The sequence below is a fragment of the Lepidochelys olivacea genome (assembly GCF_965140295.1).
Source record: "Lepidochelys olivacea isolate rLepOli2 genome assembly, chromosome: 5".
In the NCBI taxonomy this organism is placed as follows: domain Eukaryota; kingdom Metazoa; phylum Chordata; order Testudines; family Cheloniidae; genus Lepidochelys; species Lepidochelys olivacea.
The window spans coordinates 40,083,764-40,096,385 of NC_140415.1; the positions used below are offsets into that span (position 1 = coordinate 40,083,764).

The window sequence follows — 12,622 nt, forward strand, 5'->3', positions numbered from 1 at the left end:
CAGCAAAGCAACTAGACTGTTCTCGGCTGTTCCTGGGCTACTTCCTACCCTCCCTTTGGGGTGTACCTGAATCCTGGGATCATCCTCCATCTCCCTGGGGTACACCACCAATGGCAATCCCAGCAGCTCCTCAGCTTCTTGGAGCTCTGGTGAGTCCTCGGGACAGCAATGGTTTTCTGCACACTCCTGCTCCAGCAGCAGGTTGGAAGTATATGTCTTCCTCGGCAGCTCCAGCTCAACTGAGCTGCAGGACCTGCGTTTTGTACTTTCTGTTCTTGTCCCACCCCTCTTCTTCTGGTGGAGTGGGTGTGGCCTTCCAGGTTCTACCCACCAGGGGGCATATGGCTTTTCCTCCCTGTTAATCTCCAAGGGAGGCAATCCCTCCTCACTACAGAATGGAATAGTTGTGACATGTATGCGAGAGATACATGTTAATAAGACAGACAATTTGTGTATTTAAAGATTCTTGACTAGATGAAAATGCATAACTAGATTTCTGTGTATTTGAAAATTTATTCACAGCTCGAGATGTCTTTTTAATGCTAAAGAAGCCAAACTATAAGAAGTTAGAACTTCAAGTATATGCAACATTTTTTGAGATTTACAGTGGGAAGGTAAGTGCAATTTCTTGATTCGGAAAAAATATCTTCAGAGAATACAAGGGTTGTGAACAGAACACAGAAGGATTTCTCATTTTATTTTCATATGGATATTTAGAGCATTTTTCTAATCACTTGTTTGGCTGAATTATTCTGAATTTTATTATTATTATTTAGAATTAAGTGTGTCCTAAAGACCTCTTATTATACCCAAATTTTCTTTTTAAGGTTTTTGACTTGTTGAACAGGAAGACCAAATTAAGGGTGCTGGAGGATGGTAAACAGCAGGTCCAAGTGGTGGGATTACAGGAACGGGAGGTTAAATGTGTTGAAGATGTACTCAAGCTTATTGAAATAGGCAACAGCTGCAGGTATCTACTATGTTTTTTTAATTAGTTTTTCAGTGGAAATTATAGTGAATCAGAACACTTTCACTGTAATAAGCATGTGTGTTTGTCATTTCAAAGTCTTAGCTTTCTACACTGTACAATACAGCTTTTCTTGAGTTGATTGACTACAATTGTGCTGTTGCCTCCCTTTTGGATAAAGGTTGTTTGGTTGTCTGCATCTGCCAAGAGGAGTTGAGATGAATTTTCTGTGTGCTGTGAACTGTATGTATTTATGTAACCAGCTTACTGTCTTAATGTCACTTTGCTAATACTCTGGAATACTGCCAGACTTTTAGGTTTTAAAAGCCAGCATGCATTTATGTTATGTGACAGAGGTTCTTAACTGTAAAATGTTGTTTTTTTTTTTTTTTTTTTAAATCCAGCCTTACTATGTTTAAAAATTGGTCTTTTGCCATGATTATTGCTCTCAGTAGTTTAAAATGTTCTTTCTAGGATCCAGTTTTAAAATGCTCTGAGTCTGATTATACATTTAACAGGGGGCGGGAGGGAAGAATGTTTGGATACTGCTCTTTCTCTTTCATGCTCTCCCCGCTTTTTCCGAGTAGAAGAGATGGAGCAATACATGTAATTTTACTGTTGTTGTCAAGTTGTATTTTGGTAGTGTCCACAACGTGTTAGGCACTATCAACACTTACAAGAAAACACTTCCCTGCCCGGAAGAGCTAACTTACAGGATGCTTCAGTGTGGGTGTGGTCCTTCATATGCGCTAAATAGTATTCCCCCTCCCCACTTCTTTTATTTTTTTATTTATTTTTTTTATTTTAAGAACATCTGGTCAGACATCTGCAAATGCACACTCATCTCGGAGCCATGCAGTGTTTCAGATTATTCTCAGAAGGAAAGGGAAACTGCATGGTAAATTTTCTCTGATTGATTTGGCTGGAAATGAAAGAGGAGCAGATACTTCCAGTGCAGACAGGCAAACACGACTGGAAGGTGCTGAAATTAACAAGAGCCTTTTAGCACTTAAGGTAAATAAAATTCACTCAATTGTATTTGAGCAGATGGAAGTCTTCTCATTCTTCTTCTTCACGTGACAAAAAAAAAGTCTCTAATAAGATGAGTGTTTGTGTAGGTAGGTCTTGTCCACTAAATTGATAAATTGATTGATATGGCATTTAAAATGTTTCCTCTAAATGCTTGAGAACACTTGAACTGTATTTCTACTTGTTAATTACTGTGTAACAAGCATGATATAGAACATAAAATTGGCAATATGGTATAAAGATTTTCTTAGCATAAGCATGGGATGGCAACACTATTAATAAGTGACATTCGGGGCCTAGATCCACAAAGGGATTTTGTGCCTAACTTAAGCACCATTGAGATCCTCAAAACCCTTGCTCAACTGACCTAACCTTGCATGTACTGAATTCCCTAGAACTCCAGATTCACAATCCTAATATGTTTCCTTGCTAGACCATGCTTCTGCCGCAAAGTGTGGTTGTGTGCTCGTTTTTCAATGCATAACTACAGTGCTGTGATTGTGAACTTGGAGACTAAAGGTTTGTCTGCCCTTGACCTGGAGATGTAATTTCCAGCTAAGGTTGACATGTATACGCTAGATTTGATCAAGCAAGCATGCTAAAAATAGTTGCATAACTGCAGCAGCCTGGGTGGCAGAATGAGCTACCCATCTTAGTACCTAGGGCTGCAGGTGGGATTATACTCAGGGTGGCTAGCCTGTCATGCTGTTTGTGCCGCCACTGCTATAATGCTATTTTTAGTGTGTTAGCTTGATCAAAGCTAGTCTGCGTATGTCTGCCTATAATGAAAATTACACCCCCAGCTTGAGTGTAGACATACCGTTAGTATTAATTCTGAACTTCTGTCATCACATTCATTGAAGGTGGACTCCTAACATTAACTTAATATTAATTTAAAGTACAGCAGCATATCATCCAGTGCTTATATTTTCTGTATGTGGATTGCATTTATATTGAAATATTTTTGCTTTGATTATGAGGAGAACATAAACTTGTTTGTTTTTTAGGAGTGCATTAGAGCCTTAGGCCGAAATAAACCTCATACTCCATTCAGAGCAAGCAAACTTACTCAGGTGCTAAGAGATTCATTCATAGGAGAAAACTCCCGTACCTGTATGGTAAGTTTATTTATTAGATTGTAAGTGATATATTTATAAAGAGAACAGGAACTGCCTATTAATGATCTTATGGTTAGTCTTGGTAACTTGCTACTGAGAGTGTGTATTAAACTTGATTGTATCCAACATATGGCATGACACCTAGAGATCATCTTTCAACAGGAAAATCCTCCCCCTTTTCCTTCTCCCCAGCCAGATATCTTCAGTGTGTGTGTGTTTGGCAGTAGTATCAGAATCTTGAAAAAGATGGGGGGAAAATGCATGAGAGTCTCTGGCCTGACAAAAAGATAAATTCAGAGCTAGTATTAAGTACTCAGTCTGTAGGATAGTCTGCTTGGAGGTGAAAGGGATTAGAGAAGTTAGTATAGGAGAATTTAAAGAAGGGAATAGAGACATACTTATATCAACGTGCAATATCGTTACTCAGCATACATTCTGAAAAGCAGTTGTTCTGCCAAATTGGCAGAGGGAACAGATTAGGAGAACCAAAGGTTCTATTGTGAAATCTAATTAGTAAAAATGACATTGGGTGTTCCATAACTGTTCTCTCTCAATAACATCTGGATCAAATGTTGAATTTATAAATGGAAATGTGGTGCTCTTCCCGCCCCTCAACCTCCTCCAAATAGCTGACTCAACTAATTTCACCCAGAACCAGAAAGCTGAGCTGTGTTCTTCCTGGCTTGTGCATGAGCACTAGTGTTAGGGGGCTTATTCCTTCACCCACTTACTTCCCTGGTCCTTCTCGCATGAAGAGAGAGCAACAATACCCGAAGTCCAAAGGTGCAGACAATTCGATGTTTATTGGGGTGAACTTCCAGCAAGCATGATTCCAGTTTCCTTCCTTAGTGTCCCCCTTCCCAGCTCTGACACCACAGAGCCTTACACCTCTGTCCCTGTTCCCATTCCTGCCCTTATCCAAACATGATTCCAATTTCCCCACCCCCATTCCCTGTTCCCATTTCCCCCTTTAGCAAAACATGATTCCAATTTCCCCACCCCATTCCTTGTTCCCACACCCAACCACTCACTTCCTGATTGACTGCAGACTATATAGTAAAACTTGAGTTCTGCTTAGATATACCTTAACCAATCATTTTCCTGAAATTTAACTAACCAATCCTAACATATTGTAACATGATTATGTAACCAATTATATCCCACCACCTTAATTAGTTTACACCCAGCAAAATTAATTATACAGCAGACAGGAACAATCACAGAACCAGACAGAGACTATACAGACAAACAATAGCAAAGTGAAAAGGAGTACTTGTGGCACCTTAGAGACTAACAAAGTGGGAACTATAATGACAAAACAATACAGAAGTGAGGATTTCACATCCCAGGTATTGATAAGTGAGCTCTTGCCCGACAGGATGCTATCAAACTAAGTTTCCTTTTACATTTTGTAGGCACTTCCCTTTCTCTGGAGGCGATAGGCATTATCAGGACAGGATTGTATTCCTAACAGCCCAATAGCACCTTACTTCAATATGACTAGGTTGGAATGTCAGGATGTGACTGGTCCCTTCCCAGCTTATGGCTGCCTCTGTTGCTTAGCCAAAGGCCTTAGCCTAAGAACAGGGCCTCAAACTGTCACAGTAAGAGAAGGACCTTACACCAGCAGACAGTGATTTTGGTTCTTTCTTTTATACCTCTATACCTAGCCACGTGATAAGAATACACCTAAATTCTTAGAGTATAGGCCTTTACAGACAGGCCTGAATATCTATATCCTAACAACTAGTAATAAAGATTCCGCAAGTTAGTCTTCCATTACTTGTGCCTGTTTTCCATGAGCAGAAATTGACCCTACAGTTAGTTTCTTTAACATTGTTTTATTACTAGTGCACAAGCCAGAAGAGACCAAGTTCACTTTGCCATAGCTGTATTAGATCTGCTGTGGTAACAGTAGTGAAAACTTGTTTAAATCAAAAAAGTAAACCGATAGGAAAAGGAATACATACAATAGAGTTATTGAATCAGAGTGCAGTTCTGATTAAAATCATACCACTCTTTGAGTACTACATAGATATCTGTATATTATTTTCCTGATTTCCCAGGTTGAATTTGCTTAGTTTTATAATTTTGTGACATCTGTGAGAAGAATTTACTATTTTTGTTTTTTGTTTTTATTGCATTGAGAATTGCTTTGAGAATGCTGGAGTGGTTCTTATGATTCTTTGATCAGTTCTTTGTGATTTAATTCTGGATGAAACATTCATTTTTTTAATTTCAGAAATATATTCACTGTAAAATGAGCCTCTGAATGTGGGGGTTTGGAAATTTGACTGCATGATTTTTTTTGTTTTTGTTTTCCAACCACATAATTACAGTATTTCCATAATTAGGAATTTGAAGACCCTTTCATTATAAGCCACATATTTTTCAGGCACTTAACTTTTTATTTTGAATTTTCTCATGCTTATTGTCAGCCTAAAGACAAGATGTTGGGTTTTGGGGTATTTTTTGAATATGTAAGTTTAAACAAATATTTTTGGCTGTGGGTGTTTTTTTTTAAACAGTGAAAAAATGTAGCAGTTATTTCTTGTATGCTGTTTTTGCATTTAGATTTTTTTTTAAAGATTTATTTTTAAAACTCTGTATGGTTGATGTATTTATGAAAACATTTGTAGAAACAAGGTTTATAAGTAACTGGAAAATTACTCATTTTTAACGAAGTAGAGAAATGGGAAAATTCCAGGTACGTACAAATTGCACCACTTGTGAAGTAACATATTATCAAATATAGTTTAAGATAGTTAGGACAGACCAGTCAGCTGTTCAGCACCTCCACAAACCCTAGTCAGCCTTTCCTACCCTCGAAATAGTCTTTCTGTTTCTTCTGACCACTCTTACTCCCCAACTATTGATATGTTATGAATTAGATCCGGGGTTCTCAAACTTCATTGCACCATGACCCCCTTCTGATGACAGAAATTACTACATGACCGCAGGAGAGGGGACTAAAGCCTGAGCCCACCCGAGCCATGCTGCCCTGGGCGGGAGGGCCAATTCCAAAGCTGGGTGGGGCCTAAACTGAAGCCCAAGAGCTTCTGCCTCAGGCAAGGGGCCTGTAATCTGAGCCCCGCCAACCAGGGCTGAAGACCTCCGGGCTTTGGCTTTGATCCCGGGTGGTGGGGCTCGGGCTTTGGCCCCAGATCCTGGCAAGTCTAATGCCAGCCCTGGTGACCCCATTAAAATGGGGTTGTGACCCACTTTGGCGTCCCGACCCACAGTTTGAGAGCTGCTGAATTAGATCATGTCATTGGTGACACACTCAGTTCAAATTTCACATGCTCTAGTCTAGGACATCAACTTAATTTACTGTGCTCTACTGAAAGTGCAAAACTGAAACTGATGCAGAGAGTGTAGCAAAGGGCTTGCCAGCCTTGAGAAACTAAATCTGATGCTGCCTTTTTTCTTACCCCTATATTTTAAAATGGCATTGTAAAGGATGCAACAAACCTGCAGATCTTTTTGCTGAGACTGTCTACACTGCTGTTTTCAGAATTTATACTTTCAAGCACAATGTGTTCTGTGTAAAGGGCGTAAAGTCCTAGTGTGTGAAATATGTGAGTATGCAATGTAATGACTACATTTATTTGACTGTAGAATACCATGATCATGTGTGTCCTTGTCTCTCTTTTTTTTTAAAATATATTTATTAAAAGAAGGAACTTCTAAAAACTGCTAGAGCAACTTTGTGATTATTTTACACACACAGATGTCAGGAACTGTAAGTTATGATTCTCATAATAATAATTACAACTCTGATTAAAACTTTAGTATATGTGCAAAGTTAACATCTTATGCGGTATGTAAGCTAGAACACATGGGTTGTCAGCTAATACAAACACACCTTTGATTTGCTGAGGCATAAGATTTCAAGTATTTTTAGCCTTATAATGTGGATTATTGTTTTGTTTTGTTTTTTTTTAACAAAAAGTAAATATTTTAAAAGAAAATAGTCTCATTTTATTGATCATGTAAAATACTTTACCAAAATTTCACTTTTTTTTTTTTTTTTAAATTATCCTGTCTGTTGGCAGTGAGAGAATCTTTTCTTGTAAGGAGATTGGTTTACAAGAGAAGTCTGTCTCAAATGTTCTAATTTGCCATTAGAATTCAAAACATTTTGCAAATGTGGGTTGTATATATTATCCATACACTTCCATCTTAAGGAACATCTTGTATGCATGTGAATTCATGACTATCAGGTTCTTGAAATGTGGTAGTGCATACCCACTAGTTCATTTTCTTTTGCACAAATTAGCCTTGGAGGGCTGCTCTTTGAGCCTGAAAAGCTCTTTATTAGTAATTCTTGGATTGTTTTATCCAAATTGTCCTTTTATAGTTTATTAGGTTTTCTGTTACAATTTTTAGTACAGTATTAAGCCTTAGTGGGCCTAGTGTTTAAAATGTTCTCTACTGTATGTAGGAAATCAGAATGTGATCCAGAAGCTTCAAGAGTTGAAAAAGAGATGTTCAATGTGGACAGTTATGAGTGGGACCTGTTTCGCTATAAAGAAAGCCACAGATGTAAGATCTGCTTAAAGATATTGTTTTGAGCTATCAGAGCTCAGAAGGAGAAGTTGCAATCATACCTTGCGACCCTCTGAGAAGCAGAACTCTGGTTTGCTGGCACAATACTCTTTCTAGTTTTCTTGCAGTACCATGAGTATTTGGAAGTTGGAAACATCCAACAAAATCTCCAGCTTCAAAGGAGCATCAGCGTAGCTCCAGACTTTTAGTAAGGGCATCCTTTTTGAGTTTGTAAATACTGTATTATTGCTTAATCTAAGTGGGATATTAAGGGATGTGTGTGTATAAACATAAGCATATATTATTATGACTGTTGTTATTAATTATATAAGAGAGCACTGGAATGTAAAGCCATTTTCCCCAGCTTTTGACTGCTCTAGAAGTTGTACTGATTATACCAAACTGACTGGCCCTCTGAAGCAACAAAGGTAGACTAAATCACAATGAGATATGGGACTTGTCTGGACTAGGATTTAAAGGTGCAATGTTAGCATGTTTTAACTAACGCATGCTAGCATATTTGAAAAGACTAGTGTATATAAGGCTCACTGCTTTTAACATGTATTAATTTCTGTTCACATTAAAGCCACCACTGTAATTTAACTTGTTAAAGTAGCATGCCTTCACTGTGATAGCCTTTTAAAATGTGTGTACCGTATTAGCACAACGTCATGGTTGCAGAACAGTATTTCCACTATCACTTGGTAACTTACTGATTACAAATGTTAAGGGCTAAATATTTGAAGTTCCTAAAATAAGATGTATAAGGTAATGAGTCAAAAATCAGCGATACCACTGGCTCTTACTGCTAATTTAATAAAAACATTAGAGAAAAACTCTGCTACAAAAACTTCACATTGCACTGTATTTTTTAATAATGCCAGAATGGAGATTTAAAAAAAAAATTATCTACCTCTTCTTAAATTCTTAAAGCAATGTTATGGGTGATACTTAAATGTATAAGAAGCCAGTAAATTGAAAACTTTTATGTTTCTAATTATGCTACATTGCAAAAATATTGCGTTAAGGCAAATTAACTGTATGAAGTACAAAAAAGATAGGTTTATGCAAGGATGTAAAGTTAGTTGCTGTGGGAATATTTGAATTGACTGATGTGTGTGTTTTAAGTCTTAATGTTGCATTAACATAGTTGTTTGCCCTTTATCCCCTGTATTTATAAAAGCAAGGAAGCAGAGCATTAATTGTTAATGTATAGTAAAACAAATTTGACTGCAAATTCAAATTAATACAGAGGACCATTAATTTGAATGTGCAATCCGCACATTCTGGTCATACATTACATGTGCCGAGCTGCTGTATCGCTTTGGTGTAGGCACTTACTACAGTGATGGGAGAGGTTCTCCTATTGCTCTTGGTAATCCATGTATCTGAGAGGTGATAGCTAGAATTAGATAAATAGAAGAATTCTTCTGTTGACCTGGCGCTGTCTACACCAGGGATTAGGTTGATTTAACTGCATCTTCGGGTTTTGGATTTTTCGCACCCCTGAGAGATGTAGCTATGCCCATGTAACTTTTCAGTGTAGACCAGCCCTTATTCACCAGTGAGAGAAACCACTCCAGTGTGGGGATCTCAACATTATCCTTACAAACCTGATGGAGACCCCCCTTTGAGCCCCTTTCTGAATGATCTTTACTCTTGTACTCAAGATGGCCATTTTAGTCACCATTACATCAGTTGGAACTGAACTCCAAGCTCTCATGGTTAACCCTCTTTACACATCCATTTACAGAGATATGATGGTATAAAAACTTCATCCCAAGTTGATTCCCAAAGTTGTGGCAGACTTTCATTTGACTTACTTTATCCATTCCCCTCCTCCTAAGACTCCATACCTTTCAGAGGGAGAGAGAATTCCATACTTTGGGAGGGCCTTATAATATACTAATTTGGCAGAACGAACCCTTTTAGGCTGTCTTCCCCCGCACCTCCGCCCTTCTTTTTTTGCCATCTCCTCTCAAGAGAATTTCAAAATGGATTGCACAGTGTATATCTGTCCGCTATTATAGGATAGTATGGCTTTTATACCTATTTCTTCACATATTAGAGCTCACTCCACTAGAGCACAAGCTGCAAACTCTCCATGCTTTAGGATTTCTGTGTCTGAAATTTTCAAGGCAGCTACGTAGAGTTAATCCTCTTAATTTTGTTAAAGCTGTGCCTTTCACCTGGCTGCTAGATCAGATACCAAATTTGATAGAGCAGTGTCAGTTGTTTTAGTTAAGTGACAGAACTTCTCAATCACACCTAGAGTGGGATCCACACTGACACATACTTGAAGCAAAAAATGCTTTCGTTATAGTAACTGGTTTTTGAGATGTGTTGTGGATCCCATGGTGTGCTGTCCATCTCTGCTTTCCCACAGTCTTTCTTATCTGGGATTCTGAAATAGTGAGGGATTAAATTAGATTTTGTTTTGCAGTCCTCTGCTGAGTAAGACCAAGTTTGAGAAATATTAGCTAGGGGTAGCAGTTTAGGAAAATAAGACCCTGATAAAAGAGACTTGGAACAAGCATGTCTTCTCCAATGCTGTTTACTGTCTCCATAATGTCAGCCTGCTTCCAAATCAGTGTGCAACGATGGTTGTCGGTACATGGCAGGTAACTAGAATGTCAAATTATAACTTGCTAAAGTAATGAAACAATAGGCAGCAACAGATGAATCATTCCTCTTGAGACCTGAATACATTATAAATATTTACAAAGCATCTTCTTTGGCATTATCTTACACTAAGAACCTGTTGGTTTTGTCTATGTACTATGTATGTTGTTTTGTAACTGAATGTCTTTGTCTCTCCTCTCTCATGTCTGTATCTGTTGTTCATTTGTGATATGTGAATTTAGAAATATGGGGCTTTTCGTAATGATTTCCGGTTCATGTTTCCTAAGGAAATATGGAACAGAATTGTTCTCCAAATGTAGCCATTCCAAAATGATAGAGAGAGAGTTTTTTTTCCTATCAAAGAGTAGAGTGAAGAGGTGTAGTTCAGGAACAAAGATTCAAAAACTGTAACCTAATGGAGTAAGGAAAGGTGCCTGATGATTTTAAGAAATGTGCTAACTTTTACCTGGAAAGTACTAGTGGGAATGTTTTTTTTGTTTGTTTGTTTGTTTTTTTTGCAGTACTGGTCCCAGGATATTAGAAAGACAGCTGCTGTGTGTAAGCTTGTCTTTCCCCAACAGAAGTTGATCTAACAAAAGATATTACCTCATTGTTTTTGTCTCTCTAGTGGAAATTTTAACATTTATACCTAAATATTGCAGCGTATGTAGTCCTCTATCAAATATCTTCTGAATAGATTGATTGTAGCAAGTGAAAGAAAAACTGAAAATCTTGCTCTGTGTGATGTTATTGATGTCTTCACTCAGAACTCTTTAAGAATGGAATGTGTAAAGAAATGCCAAAGCTGTATTTAGGACAGTGTGAATAATATAGTAGTACATTCACAAAACTCAGTTACTCAGCTCCCTTGAGGTACTGGAACAATTGTCAGGTGAGGGCTTAGTTTGAACACAACTTGATGCAAGCTACTGTCTGATAATCTCTTTACACAGTAATGGCTTTGCAAGGATTTAGAAACTTGCAGATCTTGTTTATTAGGTCCCATAGTAATTCACAAAGAAAAGCTTGTGGCAGTCATGTGATCTGTTTAAATGAATAATTTTTCTCTGTTTTTCTTAGCAACCAGTATGTACTAATATCAGAGGTTTAAATTTGATGTGGGATAGCAGGACTCCCTAGACTTTTCCAGCCTTCCCTACCATCATATTTTGCCATTCTCTGAAGTAGGAGAATTTCTTCTCAGGATGATTGCCTGTGCTCTTGTACAATACATGATCTTCACTACACTACACTTCATCTGTTTCAAACTGATGATGTCTGGATTGGCAGAAAAATGTTAGTGTGAAGGATTATAGACATAGTTGCACTGAGTAGTCCCATGTTTACCTTTTCCTACAGCACTTCGAGGGGCAAACTAGATAATGTGGAAGAGCTAGGACACAATTATGCCACTAGTACTTGATTTAGCATAATTAAATTTCCTGAATGTTGAAAAGATGCTTACAGTTGCAGTATTTTACTTTGATACTTAATTGGAAATTGAAACAAGAATAGGATCCAGACCTCTTTGTTTGATACTTAATTAGCAATTTAAATTTCTCTATAGATAAAGTTCCCAATTCAGAAAAGCATCTCTGTTCAGGAAAGCACGTAAGCATATATTTAACTTTTAAACAGACTCATGTACACTCCTGAATTGGGGGCCAAAATGAATCTCTCAAATCAGTACATCTGTCAGGTCACATGAGTGCTGAAACCAAGAACAGTTCTTTGAGTAGATCAGCCACGTGTTCCACTTAGGTGTGTGCACACCAGAGCTGGACAATTTTGCGTTGCAGAACCTGTGGTGAGGCAGTGCTTGTGCCTTGTGGCCATAGCCCTTCCCTGTCTGTCTGAGGTGGCACCGCCCCAACCCCCTTTAGTTCTTTTACACTGCTCGGGGCTGGAGTCAGAAGTCTGTGTGGTCTTAATCTCTCAACTTCTCCCTATTTTAGTGTTTTTGTTTTAAGTTGTCTGTAGTTAGTAGTACCCTTAATGTTGGTTAGATTAGTGTTAGTTGTATTTAGTTAAGTATTCCCCTGTAATGCCCTGTCTGGGGTTTAAGCATTGTTGTCCTGTGGCGGAGCAATTCCTAATAATGATCACCACGCATGGTGCTTGCTGTTCTTGAGTGAGGCCCATGTCAAGGAATGGTGTTTGGTCTGTAGATGATTTGGTCTGTAGAAACCGATTCAAGTGGCTAGGGATCTTTGCCTAAAACAGCACCTGCTCAAACAGACCCTGCAGCATACTTTGGCACACAGATTCCTTGTCAGATCAGAGGTCACCCTCAGGTTCCGAGAATGCTGCTGCTTCGCACTCTGGAGCAGGCACCTCT

At 38.3% G+C, this 12,622-nt stretch overlaps 1 protein-coding gene across 4 annotated transcripts in view; it reads left to right on the forward strand.

Moving 5' to 3' along the window:
- KIF2A (kinesin family member 2A) overlaps positions 1-12,622 on the forward strand; it is a 92,307-nt gene that overhangs the window by 51,809 nt on the left and 27,876 nt on the right. For all 4 annotated transcript variants that reach the window (XM_084627948.1, XM_084627949.1, XM_084627950.1 and 1 more), the window contains exons 12-15: positions 523-614; positions 828-970; positions 1,777-1,981; positions 3,004-3,114. In XM_084627948.1, coding sequence (XP_084484074.1) covers positions 523-614; positions 828-970; positions 1,777-1,981; positions 3,004-3,114 — 551 coding nt within the window. The remainder of the gene's footprint in view (positions 1-522; positions 615-827; positions 971-1,776; positions 1,982-3,003; positions 3,115-12,622) is intronic.